Source organism: Lampetra fluviatilis, chromosome 53 (genome assembly GCF_964198595.1).
Source record: "Lampetra fluviatilis chromosome 53, kcLamFluv1.1, whole genome shotgun sequence".
NCBI lineage: Eukaryota > Metazoa > Chordata > Hyperoartia > Petromyzontiformes > Petromyzontidae > Lampetra > Lampetra fluviatilis.
This window is the reverse complement of record NC_136327.1, coordinates 9,342,261-9,363,010: the sequence shown is the minus strand read 5'-3', so window position 1 is coordinate 9,363,010 and position 20,750 is coordinate 9,342,261. Positions and strand designations below refer to the sequence as shown.

The following is a 20,750-nucleotide window of genomic DNA, read 5'->3' as shown; positions in this document are numbered from 1 at the left end:
TGGGTGGTCATGGGGTGGTCATGAGGTGGATGGGGGTGCAATCGTTGTCACCGTGGCTGTTACACAGTAACACACTTCACGTGACAATTAACCCACATCGACTCCTCAGGCTGCCCTGTTTGCGAGTACTCATGAAGGCACCTCTCATGGCGCACCGTTGGCTACGTACGATGGGAAAGAAGTTCACCAGACGTACAAGGCTAGAATGATGCACGGGTGTGGCCAGAAGCACGCAGGGCCGCCTTTGCCTCCCCAGTTGCGAATGTTTCCCACACCGCGCCATGCACCCGGTTCTTTACGCTGAATCGACGGAAGGGAAAGCCCCAGACGACATCCATCGCCACGCCTGGTGCCGTCAGGACCGCGAGTAGAACACTCGGTGCCTTGGGCCAGTGGTGTGAGCGGTCACTTATTGAGGTTGTTTGCTTTGAAGGGCCGTTGCCCGAAACGTCGCCTGTTATAGACGGTATTCGAATCGTGATGAATAATCGGATCGCGACCGTTGAACCGAATCGTGATAATTGAATCGCCCAGGGGGGTTGAGAGTTGCACGCCCAACAGCACAAACTCGGGCTGAAACATTAACCGATTCTTCATTTAATCGAGATTTACAATCGATAGAAAAATGAATCGCTGGAAAATCGTCATCGTTACACATTTCCCACACAAACCACTGTCGACAAATAGAATACATTCCCACATTGAATCGCGAACCACGCAATCGACTTTCGTCAAATAATCGAATCGCCTGTGGGGGGTAGGTGTTGGTGGAGTATGGGGGCGGGTGAATCCTACAGCCCACCATCACGTGCCGCACGTCACGTGTCACGCGGGGGGGGGGGCTCACAAGGAGGGGGGAGTGTGGGGGGGGCTCGCGGGGGTGGAGGGCGGGTCGTGGGAGGGGGAGGGGCTCGCGGGAGGGTGAAAGGTCGCGTGCCGGCGGAGGCGGAAGTGACGTCAGAGTTTCCGCACGGCTGTGGGGAGGATTGTCACGGGGAGAAAGGGAGAGAGAGACACGGGGAGAGACAGAGAGAGAGACACACAGGGGGAGAGAAAGGCGGGGAGACACGGGGAGGAGAGAGGCATAACGGGCGGATAGAGAGACATTAACAAGAGCAGCAGCAACAGCTTCGCCGCCTCCACCACCGCCGCGCAGCCTCAGCCGTCTCCCGCGCCGCTCCACCATTTACGTCTCAAGCGACATGGGGGCCCGCGACGACGAGTACGACTACCTCTTTAAGGGTGAGCAGCGCGGGGGGTGAGCGGGGAGGTGAGTTGGGAGGTGAGTGCTGGGGTCAGTAGGAGGTGTTGAGGACTGTGTAAGTGGGGGGCGAGAGTCGGCGCGAGTCTGTGTGGAGAGGGTGTGTGTGGTCTATATGTGGGGGTGAGTGTGGGTGAGTGAGTGGGGTGGGTGAGTGGGGTGAGTGTGGGGGGTGAGTGTGGGGGGTGAGTGTGGGGGGTGAGTGTGGGGGGTGAGTGTGGGGGGTGAGTGTGGGGGGTGAGTGTGGGGGGTGAGTGTGGGGGGTGAGTGTGGGGGGTGAGTGTGGGGGGTGAGTGTGGGGGGTGAGTGTGGGGGGTGAGTTTGGGGGGTGAGTTTGGGGGGTGAGTGTGGGGGGTGAGTGTGGGGGGTGAGTGTGGGGTCTGGAGGTGAGTTGGGGAGAGTGGCTTGTTGTGGGCAGTGTGCGTGAGTGGGTATCTGCAAAGTGTGAGGTTGTATGTGGAGATGTGAGTCGGGGTTTGGGTGAGTGAGTGAGTGAGTGGGGTGTGAGTATATACGGGGGTCAGTGTAGGGTGCATGTTTGTATGTTGAACTTCCTTTGCACCGTACATTGCTCACCGTGCTAATCGGAGGCGTGAGTGGTTGATCCTGGGGTGTGGGATGGTAGTCTCTGAGTTGGGATTGCGAGATGTTTCGCGCTTCCGGGGTTGCTGTGCGGGGGGAAAGTTGTTGGGGCCTGTGGTGGCTGTTTGGGCGACTGTTGTGGCGTGGGAGCTGTGCCCAGTTGTCATTAACATCATAAGCGCGAGGCGTCTCAGTGAACTCGCCCTCGGGGAGAAGGCCGCGAGGAGCGTAGAGCCAGTCTAAGTAGAGTGAGTGACCGGCTGGTCTAAGTAGAGTGAGTTACTGGCCGGTCTAAGTAGAGTGAGTGACTGGCCGGTCTAAGTAGAGTGAGTGACTGGCCGGTCTAAGTAGAGCGAGTGACCGGCTGGTCTAAGTAGAGCGAGTGACTGGCCGGTCTAAGTAGAGCGAGTGACTGGCCGGTCTAAGTAGAGCGAGTGACTGGCCGGTCTAAGTAGAGTGAGTGACTGGCCGGTCTAAGTAGAGTGAGTGACTGGCCGGTCTAAGTAGAGTGAGTGACTGGCCGGTCTAAGTAGAGTGAGTGACTGGCCGGTCTAAGTAGAGTGAGTGACCGGCTGGTCTAAGTAGAGTGAGTTACTGGCCGGTCTAAGTAGAGTTAGTGACTGGCCGGTCTAAGTAGAGTGAGTGACTGGCCGGTCTAAGTAGAGTGAGTGACTGGCCGGTCTAAGTAGAGTGAGTGACTGGCCGGTCTAAGTAGAGTGAGTGACTGGCCGGTCTAAGTAGAGTGAGTGACTGGCCGGTGTAAGTAGAGTGAGTGACTGGCCGGTCTAAGTAGAGTGAGTGACTGGCCGGTCTAAGTAGAGTGAGTGACCGGCTGGTCTAAGTAGAGTGAGTGACCGGCTGGTCTAAGTAGAGTGAGTTACTGGCCGGTTTAAGTAGAGTGAGTGACTGGCCGGTCTAAGTAGAGTGAGTGACTGGCCGGTCTAAGTAGAGTGAGTGACTGGCCGGTCTAAGTAGAGTGAGTGACTGGCCGGTCTAAGTAGAGTGAGTGACCGGCTGGTCTAAGTAGAGTGAGTTACTGGCCGGTTTAAGTAGAGTGAGTGACTGGCCGGTCTAAGTAGAGTGAGTGACCGGCTGGTCTAAGTAGAGTGAGTGACCGGCTGGTCTAAGTAGAGTGAGTGACCGGCTGGTCTAAGTAGAGTGAGTGACTGGCCGGTCTAAGTAGAGTGAGTGACTGGCCGGTCTAAGTAGAGTGAGTGACTGGCCGGTCTAAGTAGAGTGAGTGACTGGCCGGTCTAAGTAGAGTGAGTGACTGGCCGGTCTAAGTAGAGTGAGTGACTGGCCGGTCTAAGTAGAGTGAGTGACTGGCCGGTCTAAGTAGAGTGAGTGACTGGCCGGTCTAAGTAGAGTGAGTGACTGGCCGGTCTAAGTAGAGTGAGTGACTGGCCGGTCTAAGTAGAGTGAGTGACTGGCCGGTCTAAGTAGAGTGAGTGACTGGCCGGTCTAAGTAGAGTGAGTGACTGGCCGGTCTAAGTAGAGTGAGTGACCGGCTGGTCTAAGTAGAGTGAGTGACCGGCTGGTCTAAGTAGAGTGAGTTACTGGCCGGTCTAAGTAGAGTGAGTGACTGGCCGGTCTAAGTAGAGTGAGTTACTGGCCGATCTAAGTAGATTGAGTTACTGGCCGGTCTAAGTAGAGTGAGTGACCGGCTGGTCTAAGTAGAGTGAGTGACCGGCCGGTCTAAGTAGAGTGAGTTACTGGCCGGTCTAAGTAGAGTGAGTGACTGGCCGGTCTAAGTAGAGTGAGTGACCGGCTGGTCTAAGTAGAGTGAGTGACCGGCTGGTCTAAGTAGAGTGAGTGACCGGCCGGTCTAAGTAGAGTGAGTGACTGGTCGGTCTAAGTAGAGTGAGTGACTGGCCGGTCTAAGTAGAGTGAGTGACTGGCCGGTCTAAGTAGAGCGAGTGACCGGCTGGTCTAAGTAGAGCGAGTGACCGGCTGGTCTAAGTAGAGCGAGTGACTGGCCGGTCTAAGTAGAGTGAGTGACTGGCCGGTCTAAGTAGAGTGAGTGACCGGCTGGTCTAAGTAGAGTGAGTGACCGGCTGGTCTAAGTAGAGTGAGTTACTGGCCGGTTTAAGTAGAGTGAGTGACTGGCCGGTCTAAGTAGAGTGAGTGACTGGCCGGTCTAAGTAGAGTGAGTGACTGGCCGGTCTAAGTAGAGTGAGTGACTGGCCGGTCTAAGTAGAGTGAGTGACCGGCTGGTCTAAGTAGAGTGAGTTACTGGCCGGTTTAAGTAGAGTGAGTGACTGGCCGGTCTAAGTAGAGTGAGTGACCGGCTGGTCTAAGTAGAGTGAGTGACCGGCTGGTCTAAGTAGAGTGAGTTACTGGCCGGTCTAAGTAGAGTGAGTGACTGGCCGGTCTAAGTAGAGTGAGTGACTGGCCGGTCTAAGTAGAGTGAGTGACTGGCCGGTCTAAGTAGAGTGAGTGACTGGCCGGTCTAAGTAGAGTGAGTGACTGGCCGGTCTAAGTAGAGTGAGTGACTGGCCGGTCTAAGTAGAGTGAGTGACTGGCCGGTCTAAGTAGAGTGAGTGACTGGCCGGTCTAAGTAGAGTGAGTGACTGGCCGGTCTAAGTAGAGTGAGTGACTGGCCGGTCTAAGTAGAGTGAGTGACTGGCCGGTCTAAGTAGAGTGAGTGACTGGCCGGTCTAAGTAGAGTGAGTGACCGGCTGGTCTAAGTAGAGTGAGTGACCGGCTGGTCTAAGTAGAGTGAGTTACTGGCCGGTCTAAGTAGAGTGAGTGACTGGCCGGTCTAAGTAGAGTGAGTTACTGGCCGATCTAAGTAGATTGAGTGACCGGCCGGTCTAAGTAGAGTGAGTGACTGGTCGGTCTAAGTAGAGTGAGTGACTGGCCGGTCTAAGTAGAGTGAGTGACTGGCTGGTCTAAGTAGAGTGAGTGACTGGCCGGTCTAAGTAGATTGAGTGACTGGCTGGTCTAAGTAGAGTGAGTGACTGGCCGCTCTACGCTACTCACCGCCGCGTAGGGGCTTGCGTTTGGGGATCATCTGCGGCTGGGTGCATTAACATTCTTTCTTGAATTCTCTTATGCAGATCGTCACAAATCAAATCAGTTGGCACTTAAGCTGTTCTGTGCGACCGGGTAATGCTGCCCTGGAGTTTGTAGTCATCAGGGTTCGTCACCAAGGGGGGGGGGGGATGTGTTTGTTACTTGAGGGGATACCGAGAAACGGGGGTCTTATGGACCCCAGCTGGGATGAGCTTGCCTTGTGATCAAGGGCAGACAAGTTCCAGCATCACCGTCATCTTCACATCATCATTCCGACCACACACCATCATCATCATCACCACTACTACCACAAACCCATCACCAACCATATAAGTCGCCCATAATAGAGGTTTTTAAACATAATTCGGATCTCCATCACATCCGCATTTTTCCTCCGCATCCTTATTTTACATCACATCCTCATTCGTACCACAAATGCAACTGCCACCGCATCAGCATCACAGTATCGCCACCCATCACATCACTGTCTTCATTGGGATGTCTTCGCCACATCAAGTCGTCGTCTGCATCAGGACGGCATCCTCATCAACAGCGCATCGTCACCATCGGTCATGCTGTTAAGCGTCCACCTTCATTTTTGCGGGGAAATCGACAAAATGTTGCGGTCACCTGACCCGAACCCCTAACGCGCCTTTGAGGATGGGCGATCAATCATTCGCGAGAGTTGCCCGTTGTCTGCCGAGTCGGAGTCCACGTTTCAGAAGAATTGATGATTACCCGCGGAGGAAGCGCCGCTTCCTCCGCGGCGCGAGCTCGTGGCCCTGTGGCCTCCCGCGTGGTTTAATAAAGGTGGGGGGGAGGAGCAAATTCAATTTGGTTCATTAGTGTCAGCAACAGGGATGGGTGCTGGTTAGGCAGGTGTGCTGGGTAGGTAGGCAGGTGTGCTGGGGAGGCAGATGTGCTGGGTAGGCAGGCAGGTGTGCTGGGTAGGTAGGCAGGTGTGCTGGCCAGGTAGGCAGGGGTGCTGGCCAGGGAGGCAGGTGTGCTGGGTTGGCAGGTGTGCTGGGTAGGCAGGTGTGCTGGCCAGGGAGGCAGGTGTGCTGGGTAGGTAGGTGTGCTGGGTAGGTAGGCAGGTGTGCTTGGGTAGGTAGGCAGGTGTGCTGGGTAGGCAGGTGTGCTGGGTAGGCAGGTGTGCTGGGTAGGCAGGTGTGCTGGGTAGGCAGGTGTGCGGGGGTAGGGTGCTGTCTCGACCACGTGAAGTGGGCGTTAGGAGGTGAATTAGCTCCATAAGCGACGCAGCAGTGAAAGTGAAAATCATTCGGTGTTAACCGAACCTGTACCCCGCACAGATCACACCGCCGACAACCGCAGGAGCCCATCCCCATCTGAGTGTGGGACTTTGGAGAGAGAAGGCTGAGCAACATCAAAACCGATCGTCGTGGTGCATAGCAACACCCTCTATTTGTTGCACGCATCCTTTGAGCTAATTGTCTGGATTGTATGGATAGTCCCTGGACTGCACGGGTTGTCTATGGAATCTCTGGACTGTCTGGGTTATATGGATAGTACCCAGACTGCATGGACGGTCCCTGGACTGTTTGGAACGTCTCACGTGTCCGTCCCACGCGTTAATACCACGTGTCTGTACCGCACGCTCCGGGGGCTGCGTCTCACTGGAGCCACTGGTGCCATGACCATGAATTATTCATCCCCTGCACAATGAACGTGCTGGGGTGGGGGGGGGGGCCTCCTTCCCCTCTAATTGTGTGTGCGGGGCCGACTCCGTCTCCACACGGGGCCAGTCTGGGTGGTGCCGGTCTGGGTGGTGCCGGTGCCGGTCTGGGTGGTGCCGGTCTGGGTAGTGCCGGTCTGGGTGGTGCCGGTGCCGGTCTGGGTGGTGCCGGTGCCGGTCTGGGTGGTGCCGGTGCCGGTCTGGGTGGTGCCGGTGCCGGTCTGGGTGGTGCCGGTGCCGGTCTGGGTGGTGCCGGTGCCGGTCTGGGTGGTGCCGGTGCCGGTCTGGGTGGTGCCGGTGCCGGTCTGGGTGGTGCCGGTGCCGGTCTGGGTGGTGCCGGTGCCGGTCTGGGTGGTGCTGGTTTGGGTGGTGCCGGTGCCGGTCTGGGTGGTGCCGCTGCCACGCGAGGGACGAGGGGAGGAGAAAGAGAAGATCTCCGCTGGCACTGCGGCCCCCCGACTCGTGGCACGCTCGCTGCTTTGCGTGCTCCCCCCCCCCCCCCACTGGGCCCGGGATGAGGGGACCCTGGGTAGCGGGCGGGGCCCCGTGAGCTTCCCTGCACCTGGTAGCGGCTGTGGCTCTACATCTGAGATCGTTTCGCAGAGAAAGTGTGCGGCGGCTGTGGCGGCGTGCAGGCACTCGCTACATGGGGAGCGGTGGTTGCAGCGGTGAGTGCGCTGCACTACGAACCCGGCGACCCGAGTTCGATTCCCGCTCGTGGGAAAGCACCAGTGACGATTATTTGAACTCGGCCTCTCCTAGGTCGGCTCGGCCTTAAAATAAGTAGCTGGTACAACGTGTACACATCAGCACTGGGGAGACAAAGGTGGCCGGGCGTGGTGCTGGCCACCCACCCCTGTCGTGTGCTGTTCCAGCCTTCACAGGTGCTACTCGCTTAACAGCACTTGCCCCAACAGTCTGTTAAGGCTATATGGAGCATGTTATTGTGTAGGCTGGGTGGTGAGTGTGTTGTTGAGTGCCAGGCATTGTTTTACACTCTGCACTTTAAGCATCCAGGAAGCTGAGGAGGCTCCACTCTTTCAGCTTCACCACAGCCCCCACCCGAACCCTGCCTCCCCAACAGCCACGGGGCCCAGCCACAGCCCAGCTCCGGTCACGCAGATGCTCTGAACACAACCCGTGCCCCGATTACAGACGTCGTCGGAACCCATAACGTAACGCTCCCTAACCCTGACCCAACTGCTAACCATGACCCCATTTCTAACCTAGCTGTAACCCTAAACCATAACCCTAACCCTCTGGCCCCGGGTCCGCCGTCACCCCGGTGCTCGTTGCGTTTGGGCTTTGTTGCCGTGCGTAGAAATTGCTCGGGAATCGACTCTCAGGCCGAGGCCAAACGCACAATGGGAGGAGGGCGCACCGTCACTTCCTGCTGATGTCCGCGGGTGGGGTGTGTATGCGTGCGTGTGTGCGTTTTGGGAGCAGTGGTGTAGCGGTCAGCGCGCTGCGCTACAAACCTGGCGACCCGGGTTCAATTCCCGCTCACGGCCAACACCAGTGACAATTATTTCAACCGGCCCTGGGACTCCCCTAGGTCGACTCGGCCTCAAATGAGAACCTGGTGTGATGTGTAAACATCGCTGCTTGGGAGAGAAAGGCAGCCGGATGTGGAGTTGGCCACCCACGCCTTTGTGTGCCATGCCGGCCTTAGTAGGTTGCTCGCTAGCAGCACTTGCCCCAATAGTCTGTTATGTTAAAATGGAAGATCTTTGTCATTGTATTTGTGGGGGTTTGTGCGCCTGTGGGTTTGTGCACGTGGGGGTTTGTGCACGTGCGAGCGCGCGTCTGTCTGTGATTCCCGCACGTGACGCGTCCACGGGAAATGCTGACTGCGCTCCACTCGGCCTTCCTCCTCCATTTCCTCCTCGTCCACCGCCCTCGCTCCCAGAAGGAAATCGCGTCAAGGTTGTGGTTCTGGTCATAACGACATGGCAACTGTGCCTGACCCCACCTGTGCGTGTGTTTGTGCGTGCGTTCGTGCGTGCGCGTGCAGTGGTGCTGATTGGAGACTCGGGCGTCGGAAAGAGTAATCTGCTGTCGCGCTTCACGCGCAACGAGTTCAACCTGGAGAGCAAGAGCACCATCGGCGTGGAGTTCGCCACGCGCAGCATCCAGGTGGACGGCAAGACCATCAAGGCGCAGATCTGGGACACGGCCGGGCAGGAGCGCTACCGCGCCATCACCTCCGCGTGAGTCGCCTGCGTGGGAGCGCTGGTGGTTGCGGTAATGGCGGAGAAGGTGGTGGCGCCGCCGGTTGTGGCTGTCGCTGCGGCGGTGGTGGTGGTGGTGGTCGCAGAGATGATAGCTGTGACGATTCCTCGGTGGTAGTCGACCCCGTTACGCGATAGTCACCCCAAATCGGGCAGTGGCGTGACGGAGACAACACACGCGGCCAGTAATCCATGCTGTGCCGCACCGGCAGGTACTACCGGGGCGCGGTTGGCGCGCTGCTGGTGTACGACATCGCCAAGCACCTGACGTACGAGAACGTGGAGCGCTGGCTCAAGGAGCTGCGCGACCACGCTGACAGCAACATCGTCATCATGCTCGTCGGCAACAAGAGCGACCTGCGGCACCTGCGCGCCGTGCCCACCGACGAGGCCAAGGCCTTCGCAGGTGACACCAGCCACCGCACCACCACACATCTCCGCGACTACCGCACCACCCCGCACCTGCACCGCACCACCACACATCTTCACCACCACACATCTCCACCGCAGCACCCCGCACCTCCTCCACCACCCCACACCACCGCTGCACAACCCCACTACCCCACACCACCAACGCTTGCCACTCCACCCCCTACAAGGGTCCTGCCGTTCTGCACCCCATCGCACTACCCTCTCAGCCGCATCGCGCAACTATAGCCGCGCCCCGTGGCGCCACGCTAACCGCACAGCACGAGCGCTGCTGTGCCACCGTTCCCGGGTGGGCAGCAACCCCTGGGGCGGGCGTTGGCTCGGCTGCCTCTCAGCTGTCGCCCCTTCTCCCACTCCCTCTCGTGCCTGCCGCGAGTTCCCAACTCGGTGATGAGTGCCTCAGTCTGGCTCCCTGAGCCGACGGCGCCGTCCCACAAATAATTCTGGCCCGGCCACAGCCACCGGGGCCGCGTCACGGCCGCCCACGCGCCTCAAGCGCGTGCAGCAGCTGAAGCCGCACCCCGGCTGTAGTTCAGTTGCCACCTCCCGAGGCTAAATAACCATGACACAGCCGTGAGAAGAATAGAGGTGTATTCTGTGAAAGCCAGGACAGGTGGCAACCCCGCAGAGTGTCATTTCCAGCAGCTGGTAGCTTCAGGAGCCTGGGTGGTGCGGTGTGTGGGTTGTGTGGACAGCATGGCACGTGCGTATGTGGTGTGCAGGTGGCGTGCAGTGTGCTATGGACAGTGTATCTTTGGTGTGATCATGCTGAATTGATCAGGGAGAGATGGCTTCTCATTCTGGAATGTGGAACGACCAGCCGGGATGACGCCGATGACGCATCCGCAATTAAATTTCCTTGCCCGAGTTTCCCAGCACTGGAAGAGGGGGGGGGGGGAGCTGAACGGCAGGGAGGCAACAAGTGACTTCAACAGATCCCTCACCCCGCCCTCACCGCACTCACCATTGCCTCGTAACAATTATACCGAAGGGCCGGTTTCTGGCTCATGCAGCCAGCGTTCTTCCCATGGTGAAGTTCTGCCGACTCGGTCACGGCAGCCGCTCTCAACCTGGCGATGAATGAAGGCCTCCTCCACACGGGCGAGGTCCCCGTTCCGTTCAAATGCGTTCGGAGTCGTGTCAGAAGTTGCGTCGTAAATCGATCCATAGTTGCAATATATAAACGTAAATGTGGATCGTTGTAAATTGGACCGCCCTAAACCGGAGACTGCCACGCTGGCCAGTCGGTGAAGGTGGGCAGAGGGGCGTTTGTAACGGGACCGGTTCTCAGATCACTGACCACCTCCGCCAACGTTGCCGTGGCCGGGCATCGAACTTGGCCCGCCGGGTTCGCAGCGCGGCCGCTTCAGAAGCTTCCCCCACACAAACACACACGCGCGCGCAAGCGAGCTCGCGTCGTGTTCGCGTGCCCACCGCTCGCAAACTCGGCCACTTGTTCCGTGTTTGTGAAACTGTCGGTTGTCACCTGACCTATCGTGAGAGTGCCATCTCTCATTAAATGTCAGCCTCGACGCCCTCTCGCTCTGTTGTGAGCGATGAGTCGTGCACGTGTCCGTTGCGTGACGTGCGCTCGGGTTGTGCTGCGTGCTGTTCGGCGCGAAGTCTGACGTTTCGCTCCCCTGTACCGGGAGCTTTCTTCAGGAACCGTTCGGTTCTTGTTCCTGAATTAAACTCCCAGCGCACAGGGGGAAAAACGTCATGCGTCGAGCCCAATGGCGATCGTGCTTTGTGTTTGTGCTCGGGTAGCACCGCTGAGCTCGCTCCGTCCCGGAGTTGAATTCAACAGCGCAGCGGTGGCTAAAGAAGGGGATTGCGATCCACGGGTGGGTGATCCGCAATAGATAGGTCTCGGCACAAATCAAAACAGACATTTCTAACATCAGCACACAACAGAAATTCTCAATATGGCTGAAGGCTAATAAACAATCGCGACAAGAATTCATACATTAAACGCAGACTGACTTCTACCGATAGATGGCGCCAGTACTCTAGTTTTACTATTCTACCAGGTAAGGCCCACTGAGTTATAAAGCGCTTTTTCAGAAACTCAACGAAGTGGCTTATGTGGACGTTTATAGCACTCAAATGCTCTAAATGCATGTTGAATCTAAATGTGGAGGGAAAAACAGGAGGACCCGGAGAAGAATCCACGCGTCTACGGGGAGAGACACGCAAACTCCAAATATAAAGCAGGCATCAAGGTCGGGATCAAACTCGCGGCCTCCTGCATGCCAAGCGAGGGATTTAACATCTCGCCATGGCGCCCAGGGGATCGGGAGCTACTCTGGACAGATCCACCTCCACCTCTTTTTACACGCTTTTTATTAACTCACTCTGTTGTTGTTGTTATCGTATCCTCAAATCTTGTAACTCAATTTTAACCCACTTCCCAATGTGGTATCGACTGTAAAATTGGTATACTTATGTCATACTGATGACAATACTATATTCTATCATAAAAAAAGAAAACATTTTTAAACAATCTTTTTACACGCTTTCTATTAACTTACTCTGTCTGTTGTTGTTGTATCCTCAAATCTTGTAACTCAATTTTAACCCACTTCCCAATGTGGTATCGACTGCAGACTTGGTATACTTATATCATACTGATGACAATACTATATTTTATCATAAAAAATATATTTGTAAACATTATTTTTTATATGTTACTAGCATAAGTACCCGGCGTTGCCCGGGTGAAAAATATATTTCTTAATAACCTTACATATATACACAGATGGGCTGCTACCCCTGCCCCCCCCCCCAGGCACGATCTCCTCGGCCGCTGTGCAGTAATATGTACGGCCTATAGTGTGGTGGGGTGTCGAGGCCTAGTACCGTGCAGAGCCTCCGGCCTCGCCTAGATTGCCCACCCGGCTGAGGCTGGGTACCGGGGCCGTTACCCCCCCCCCACCCCGCGCTACAATAATACTGTCTAATCGCTATAATTTTATAATCTACCGACCCTATAATAGTAATTGCACACATTGTGGTGGGGGGGGGAGTGAAGAGGACGTGAAACTTTGATGAATTTACCTCAGAGTCGCGTGTTAATGCGTGCGCATATTTTTAACGGGAATTAGAAATGGCGTCCACCCCGCAGCGAATGCGTCGCTACCCGTTGCCAGGGGCAACCGCCGTCCAATGAAACTGCGTATGGTCCGGCGACACACAGACAGACAGATTTGCGATTTTATATATATAGATGTTTCGGTTTGGGTCTAATTTTCCACGCTCAACTGATGTTAGCTGTAAATGACCACGGCCCCTTACGTTATGGCAAGCTTCGGGGCCACTTCCTGGAGTCTCGTGGCGTTCTGCCATTACGAGTACGGTACATTTCATGAAAGCGTGTTTTAAAAAAAAGTTTTTTAAAATATTACTTATTTGTAATGCTCCGAGTGAAATGGAGCACCCCATTCGTCGCTGTGGTTTGTGATCGCGTGCAGACAAGCGGAGGGTGAGCAAGTAGGGGTGCCGGTCACAGCAGGTTGTGGGTCACGGTGCAGGTCACAGCAGGGGTGTGTGGGTATTCATTAGCTGTGGCTTTCTGATGGATCGCATGCGGAGTAGCACCCACCCCCCCCCCCCCAATGATATTCACCAGAGTGGAGCACCACAGCACTTTGGGGGACTGGCCACCATCCGTTGCAGGAGTGACTGGAGCCCCCCATGGCACCACACCTTATCGGAGGGATACGTGCGCACGAGGCACTGACGCGGCGTGGATGTGCGCGCGTTTGTGTTTTGCAGAGAAGAACAACCTGTCCTTCATCGAGACGTCGGCCCTGGACTCCACCAACGTGGAGACGGCCTTCCAGACCATCCTCACAGGTCAGAGGGTGGTGCACAGTATCCACCTCCTCGTCGCCCCGACCTCTGCCTTCTCTTCCCTCTGTAGCGTTCCTCTCGCCACCTGGTTTTGATTTGCGATTGTACGGTACCAAGGGTTAAGAGGCAGAAGCGGATGGGACGAGCTGGCGGTGGTTGGGGTGGTGGGTATTGAGCTGGTTGTAGTTGAGGCGGTGGTAGTTGGGGTTGTGGTGGTGGTGGTATTGAGCTTGTGGTGGTATTGAGCTTGTGGTGGTTGAGGTTGAGGTGGTTGGTCGAGGTGGTGGTGGTTGGGTTGGTGGTGGTTGCGTTTTACGATCGTGACGATGTCACTGCTCCTGTCTTGGGGGGTGAGGAGACTCACCTTTCCCGTCTGCCCACCCTCATCCCTCTCCCCATCACGCAGAGATCTACCGGATAGTCTCACAGAAACAGATGTCGGACCGCGCCGGCCACCACGACTCGCCCAGCAACAACGTGGTGGACATCACAGTGCCGCCCACCGATCCCAGCAAGACAAACAAGTTCCAGTGCTGTCAGAACATGTAACACTCATCCTCCCGTTCCCCTCGCTTACACACTCACGCGCGTCGAGAGCCCCGTATAGATCCCCGCTCCCACTCCACACCCCCACGCACACGAGAGCACATGCACCCCCGAGCGCACAATGCCGTGATGGAACGGCAGTGCCAGACACGACGGCTCCCGGGCACCACGTGTGGAGGTCAATTCACTCGACGACGTCTTTGGCCTCGTTTCCTCGCCGGTGACGTTGCGAGGGGGGGGGGGGGCAGGATTTTTGGCCAGGGTCCCCTTCTAGTGCTCACCCTCCCACCCGCCACTTCGTCTCATCGTCCATGATTCTCACTCGTAGCTTCGCGCACCAATTAACCCCGGGCTCGCCCCGTCTGCTTGGGGTTGTACATATTCTTGTGAGGGCGGGTGGCTGATGGACTGTGCCACTCTGCCGTGAGGAATAAGGGGTTTGTGCCACCACTTAAAAAAGCTATGGGAACCGAGTGTGGTGCCTGCTAGCTGCTTTCCATCAGCTCAATTGGTACAGCCCAATAGGTCCTATGGGCTGTGACCTCAAGTTGGTAGAGTCCAGAAGGGACCATGGGCTGCGATCCCCAAGCTGATCCCATGCACCACCCCGTGGTCTCGGCCATCTGTGCTTTGCATTGGAACCGTTTTGATCGTGTGTAACCAAGTGACTATACACCTGCAAATATATTGATTCGTATCCACAGCTCACTGCCTCTCTCTCTGTGGGGTGCCACTGCCTGTGTCGAGTGCATTATGTACACAAAGCACCTCGCTTGCACACAATTCCACAGCAGTGAACACCAAGACAACCAACTAGAGGCTACAATTTACAGTAATTTTAAGTACACATCTTTTATGCCTTCCATTAGCTTTGGCACCTGCTGGGAGTGCTTTTTCATCAACTGTATCGTTATACAAGGTGTTTCAAAAAGATGGACCCGATTTGAAATCGCTATATCTCTGCAACCACGAACCACCCATGAATGAAACGTACCACTTGAAAGGGCGGGGCATAGAGTTTCAAATGATTACTGCAAGATGGCTCTCCCAGCGCACAAACAGCCCCTAGCCTCAGTCATTCGCAAGATGGCGACCCTGCAACACAAGGCGTTTTGCAATTCAGCAAGACTGAATCCGTAATTGCTGTGCAGAATGTTTTTCATCACACCCTGCAACTTTCTTGTGGGGATACGTCAAAGACCGTGTTTTTGTGCCATTAGTGACTAATCTAGAAGACCTCAAACAGAATCATGGCAGCGGTGACTTCAGTGGAAGACACTTTGAGTGGCGTTTGGGACGAATTCAACTATCGTCTCGATGTTGTCTGTACAGCAGGTGGAGGGCGCATAGAGCATTTATAAAATGGTTAGTAAAACTTGATAACTCAAACCGTTTGTAACTTTTCGTATAATTGTAACATGTTGCTATCGTAAAATATACTGCTTTGAAATTGGGTCCATCTTTTTGGAACACCCTGTATTAATCCAATACCGATTCATAATTAGTATTCATTTGGGTTAGATGGTTGGGCAAGTGTGCCAATTTTTTTTAAGTAGTCCACAATGACAAGATGGCCGCCTCCTCGCTCGCTGTGGATAGTGAGCGAGGAGAAGACCCGAGTGGCAAATATGTAAGGAAATGAGTGTGAGGGAGCGTGGAGGGAAATGAGTGTGGAGGGAGCGTGGAGGGAAATGAGTGCGGAGGGAGCGTGGAGGGAAATGAGTGTGAGGGAGTGTGGAGGGAAATGAGTGTGGAGGGAGCGTGGAGGGAAATGAGTGCGGAGGGAGCGTGGAGGGAAATGAGTGTGAGGGAGTGTGGAGGGAAATTAGTGTGAGGGAGTGTGGAGGGAAATGAGTGTGAGGGAGTGTGGAGGGAAATGAGTGCGGAGGGAGCGTGGAGGGAAATGAGGTTGTGAGGGAGTGTGGAGGGAAATGAGTGTGGAGGGAGTGTGGAGGGAAATGAGTGTGGAGGGAGCGTGGAGGGAAATGTGTGCGGAGGGAGCGTGGAGGGAAATGTGTGCGGAGGGAGCGTGGAGGGAAATGAGTGTGAGGGAGTGTGGAGGGAAATGAGTGTGAGGGAGTGTGGAGGGAAATGAGTGTGAGGGAGTGTGGAGGGAAATGAGTGTGAGGGAGTGTGGAGGGAAATGAGTGTGAGGGAGTGTGGAGGGAAATGAGTGTGAGGGAGTGTGGAGGGAAATGAGTGTGAGGGAGTGTGGAGGGAAATGAGGTTGTGAGGGAGCGTGGAGGGAAATGAGGTTGTGAGGGAGCGTGGAGGGAAATGAGTGCGAGGGAGTGTGGAGGGAAATGAGTGTGAGGGAGCGTGGAGGGAAATGAGTGCGAGGGAGTGTGGAGGGAAATGAGTGTGAGGGAGTTTGGAGGGAAATGAGTGTGAGGGAGCGTGGAGGGAAATGAGTGCGAGGGAGTGTGGAGGGAAATGAGTGTGAGGGAGTTTGGAGGGAAATGAGTGTGAGGGGTTAGGGGGAGTGTGAGGGAATGAGTGAGGGGTTAGGGGGTGACAATAGTCGTGGAGTCCCAGCTCTGCGGCCTGGTGTTTCGGGGAGCCTCAGTCACGCCTGGGTTCAGCTCGAGCTCTGAGGCCGCTTCGGGCTTGGAGGATGAGGGATAAGGCGCTGGGCGTGCGTGCGGCCTCGCAAGAGGCAGCGGCTCCCGCATCTCTCTGCAGAAGCTCCTGCAACGACGCAGCCTCCTGGCCGTGATGGCGTGCAGTGGGCGAGAGCCAACGGAGCCGGGGAGCCGAGGCCGTGATACACTCACTCGTATCATACTCACAACCACGGACTCATTCACTCATCATGCACTAATTCACTCATCATACGCTGACTCACATCATACACTGGGAGTGTAATGCTGCCAGCTATGGCTGCAAAGTTTGGTCGTACATGTTATATATGGTTTATTGTTCAATTTAAATAATTTATTACTGTTGTTTTTATAGCATTATTTTGATTTTAAAAACATGGGTAATCTAAATTGTTATGGTTATTGTTTGACTAGCATCACACTGGGATCTTTGCACACAGCGTTTTTTTTTTAAAGATTTGCTGGTTTATCCAGGATGTTTCTGTTGCGCGTCGTCGCTTTAAAGCTTTCGTGACTGCAGGGTTTCATCTTCTTGACTTTACCGAAAGAACCAAGATGTTCATATTTTGTTTGCAGTTGCACCCGACTTAAGAGCCGCATGGCTCACAGGGCTATACCAAATAAATGAAACTTGACAAATGAAATTTGACACCACAGGGACAGAGCAAATCAAATTGTCTGTGGGAAAATGTCAATTTGATTTTTTTACAGAAAAAATCGAATTGACATTGTTGACAACGTTGTGATTGCATCCAATACCCAGTTCACAATCTCAGTCCACATTTAGATTGTTTTCATCTTAACACACAGACAAGCAGCATAGCAAGCTTCCAATAGTCCACGGTTTTTATTGAAGAGTGGGGGGGAGGGGTGGGACTTCACTCCTTCTTGGAGGCGGCCTTCCTCATGGCGGCCAGGATGTTGCTGAGCTCCTCACGCTTTCTCTTCCCACGGGTGTGGGTGCCAAGCTGGTGGAGACAAACGGCACGGATCGGACACAGCACAAATCCCGAGCAGCGCAACTGAGGAGGGGGTGAGTGTTTGGAGGAGGGCGTGGGAGGAGGGGACGAGTGGAGGACAGAATGGGGGGAGTGGGTGTTTGCAGGAGAGCGTGGGGGGCGAGTGTTGTGAGGAGAGCGTGGGGAGGAGGGGGCAAGTGTTTGGAGGAGGGCGTGGGAGGGCGTGGGGGGGGAGGAGGGGACGAGTGGAGGACAGAATGGGGGGAGTGGGCAAGTGTTTTGAGGAGAGCGTGGGGAGGAGGGGGCGAGTGTTTGCGCGGAGGGTCAGTAGCCGGGGCCGGGCCCTCACCCGCTTCTTGATGAACTTGAGCGCGCGCTTGTCCTTGGACACCTTGAGCAGCTCCATGGCGCGGCGCTCGTAGGGCGCGTGGCCGCACACCTCGCGGATCAGGTCGCGCACAAACTTCGTGTGCTTGGTCAGGCGCTGCGGGAGGCAGGGGAAGGCCACGTTTCACAACGCAGAGAGTTACTATCGCGCCAACGTGGGGAACGCATCTCGCCACTCAGAACGGCTCGAGGAGGAACCACAAGAGAGGGGAAGTAACAGCAGCCACGTGGTCGAGGAGCCAGTGCTACCAACAATTGCCCAAGCTCTGCGGTTTTATAAATATCAAGGTGTTATCAGCCAATTAATTACATGCATGGGAGGAGACCGAAGCACCCAGAGAAAACACTATCCCATCCAGGCAGAACAGGTGGCATCCACATTTTGCTGTACCACCACCTCCTGGCGAGTCAGGGTATGGATCACTCCACGACGCTAAACGGAAGGAACTTTGACATTGGTGTGTGGTCCACCAACCCTGGGCTGCCTCGACAGTGCTGTATTACAGGCCTCAAATGAGCATTGGTGATCATCTCCCCCAATCTAACTCAGGCCTAACTTGAACCGGCCGATGGCTATTACATGACCAAGCCCCCAACCGTTCAGATGTTTGTCTCCGTCATTGGTTGGTAATCGATCACTTGAACAATCAGAATATGCCGCAGCTGTAGTGCCAATGGCAGTTTCTATTCCATGATGGCAGCAGCAATATGTACAGGAGCTAGATGCCATTGTCGATGTCATGCCATCTGCTGCTACTGCTACAACAATAGGGGTGCAGGAGAGTTTCGTGCAGTTTTGCTATTCCTCCTCCACTTAAGGAGTTACATGACCACAAGCGCAAGACTGTGGTTTGTCAATGTATGTTTGGTCTCTATTAAGTCTTTATGGGACTGTATCTGTGAGTCTGTTTCTGGGTTTACTATTTGGTCCACAGTTTGGGCTGCATGGCCACAATCGCACGACTGTGGCTTGTATTTAAAGCATCTCCATGTATCTGTACGAGTCTACGTATTTTACCTCTGTATCTGTGCCTCTATGGGTTTAACTATATATGATCCACAGTTTGGGTTGCATGGCCACAACCGCACGTGTCGCTTGTCTTCAATATATCTGTCTCTACGGGTCACTCGTGTCTTTAATGGCAGAAAGGACCACGTGTAGTGAGAGGGCCTTCAACTCTGCAGCCATGTGGAGCAGCCCCTCGGCTGTTCCAATTAACAGCCGAGGGGAAATAATCTACAGAATCAATTAAAAATGTCTTAAGCCTTTAAACAATTCACACCCTCATCGCTGAGACAGAACTTCCTTCACCCTGTGTAACCGATTCCATCCAATCGCAGTTCGAACTAAAAAGCTCAAACATTCAATAACACTGCGTGGTCTCACAATGAAACATATGTAATGGACAACGTTTCGCGCAATGACCCTTCTTAACAGCGCAGTTATCATTCAATAACCGTGCAAATCACAGCGCCGCGAGAGGCGTGATGGAAGAAGCCGCTCTACTTCTCAGTGTAAACCCATTGGTGAGTGAGCGAAGGCAGAGAGTTAAGAGGGGTGAGCGTGGAGTCACGTGTGTGTGGACCATGGTGAGCGGTGGGCAGCAGTGCGCCGAGGGCGTTCTCAGTGTGGGCGATTGAAGAGGTGAGCGTGGAGAATATTGTTGGAACGGACGACGGTGATCGGTGGATTAGTGAGTAGTGATGTTCTGTGTGGTCAACTTTTTTCATACGTAGCCAACCGTGCTAATTGGATGTGCAATGTCCAGTGGTTTATAGCGAGGGTGGTTTACGGTTATTTATTTGATGGGGGTAGTCGATGGAGAGTATCTGAATGCATAACCGTTGAATGCGCGTGGTAGTGATGGCGAGTGGTGCTGGTAAGTAGTTGAATGTGTGTCGTAGAGGACGGCGAGTGGCGAGTAGCTGAATGCGCGTGGTAGAGGATGGTGAGTGGTGGTGATGGCGAGTGGTGGAGTTGATCGCGCGCCACTCACCCCACGGCGGCGGCACTGCCGCGGCTTGGCGACGTTCTTGGTGGTCGGGTGGCCTTTGTTGAGGCCAACGGCCATCGGGTAGCGGATCGCCATCGTGCTGCTCGCGAGGGACACACGAGGGGGAGGAGGGTTACACGTGCGGCCCCTCGTAGGCCCAGTCACCATCTCGAGCTCGCGAGGCAATCACCAAGCGACGGCGCGGACGATGTTAATGCCACAAGAATCAGGCGATCCGATTCTCCCCCCTCCCATCTACACATAAAACCCTATCAATGCCTTTCCCTCTACACATAAAATACACATTTTGAAAGCATGCCATCAGCCACCCGGAATTTTAAAATGGAGTGCGTCTCATCGGCGGCAAAGCAAAAACTACGGGAGCGGTTTTGACCGTCTGCGTCTCAGCAGCAATTTAGTCAGGCTCGTTTGACCCAATGCCGGCGAACGGCCACAGCTGCGGATGAACGAAGAGCCTCGCTGTTGTTAGTGGCCGGAGGGGGGGGGGGTCCCAGGTTCCCCGCACACAGCAACGAGCCCTTAACTCCCGCGACTCCTTCCCGCAACCGTCGCCAGTTAAGTCTCTCCGTCCACATCGAGCCCCAATAACCGCGCGCCCCACGTCCCCATCCCATCGCGGTGTTGCCCGGGGCCCCCAGGATCCCCGTGGGGGGAGGATGGCGCGGATTGAGCTCGGATCCCGCGCCACGGACACGCTACCCGCACCTGGTGCTGATGGCGACGATACCGGAAGAGAGGGTTTCGCGTTGCACGCTAGGTTAAGTCACTTCCGGCGGCGGCGGAAGTCGTCTGAGCGGAAGTGCGGCCATGTTGGGTAGGGGTGACGTCACCGTGATAAGATGGCCGCCACGTCAGCCGTGATGAGGGGATGGGTCACGTGACGCAGGGTGAGAATCACCAGCGCTGATTGGCTGATACACGTGGCGCGAGCTCGTAATCCGCGAATCCTTCGTGGACTTTGTCGCGTGCTCGCGGATTCGTGGACTGGTGGAATCCGATGAGCTATGAAGCTCTATTTCACATGTCCAGTCGGGGCCGGTCAGCAAGTTGCCACACATTTTTTAAAAACTATATGAGTGCAAAATGCAGAACAAGGTAAGCTATTTACCAAATATAAATACTTAAAATACACATTCATTATATAAGTTAGATTTTTCAACACTAATGCAAGCTTGAGTGA

At 55.1% G+C, this 20,750-nt stretch overlaps 2 protein-coding genes across 2 annotated transcripts; one reads left to right on the top strand and one right to left on the bottom strand.

The window, feature by feature from the left end:
* The first annotated feature begins 941 nt into the window (after window positions 1-941).
* Window positions 942-14,312, top strand: LOC144949373 (ras-related protein Rab-11B-like). The gene is made up of 5 exons (XM_078879375.1): window positions 942-1,242; window positions 8,566-8,761; window positions 8,995-9,188; window positions 12,986-13,066; window positions 13,470-14,312. Exons 1-5 carry the CDS (start codon window positions 1,203-1,205, stop codon window positions 13,610-13,612), a joined length of 654 nt encoding a protein of 217 aa, XP_078735501.1. The 5' UTR covers window positions 942-1,202; the 3' UTR covers window positions 13,613-14,312.
* Window positions 14,313-17,037: 2,725 nt separating this feature from the next.
* RPL36 (ribosomal protein L36) lies at window positions 17,038-20,376 on the bottom strand. Its single transcript, XM_078879372.1, has 4 exons — window positions 20,276-20,376; window positions 19,553-19,649; window positions 17,518-17,652; window positions 17,038-17,177 (listed from the first exon to the last, which is right to left on the bottom strand). The coding sequence occupies exons 2-4, from the start codon at window positions 19,643-19,645 to the stop codon at window positions 17,088-17,090; spliced, it is 318 nt and encodes a 105-aa protein (XP_078735498.1). The 5' UTR covers window positions 19,646-19,649; window positions 20,276-20,376; the 3' UTR covers window positions 17,038-17,087.
* Between the last annotated feature and the right edge of the window lie 374 nt (window positions 20,377-20,750).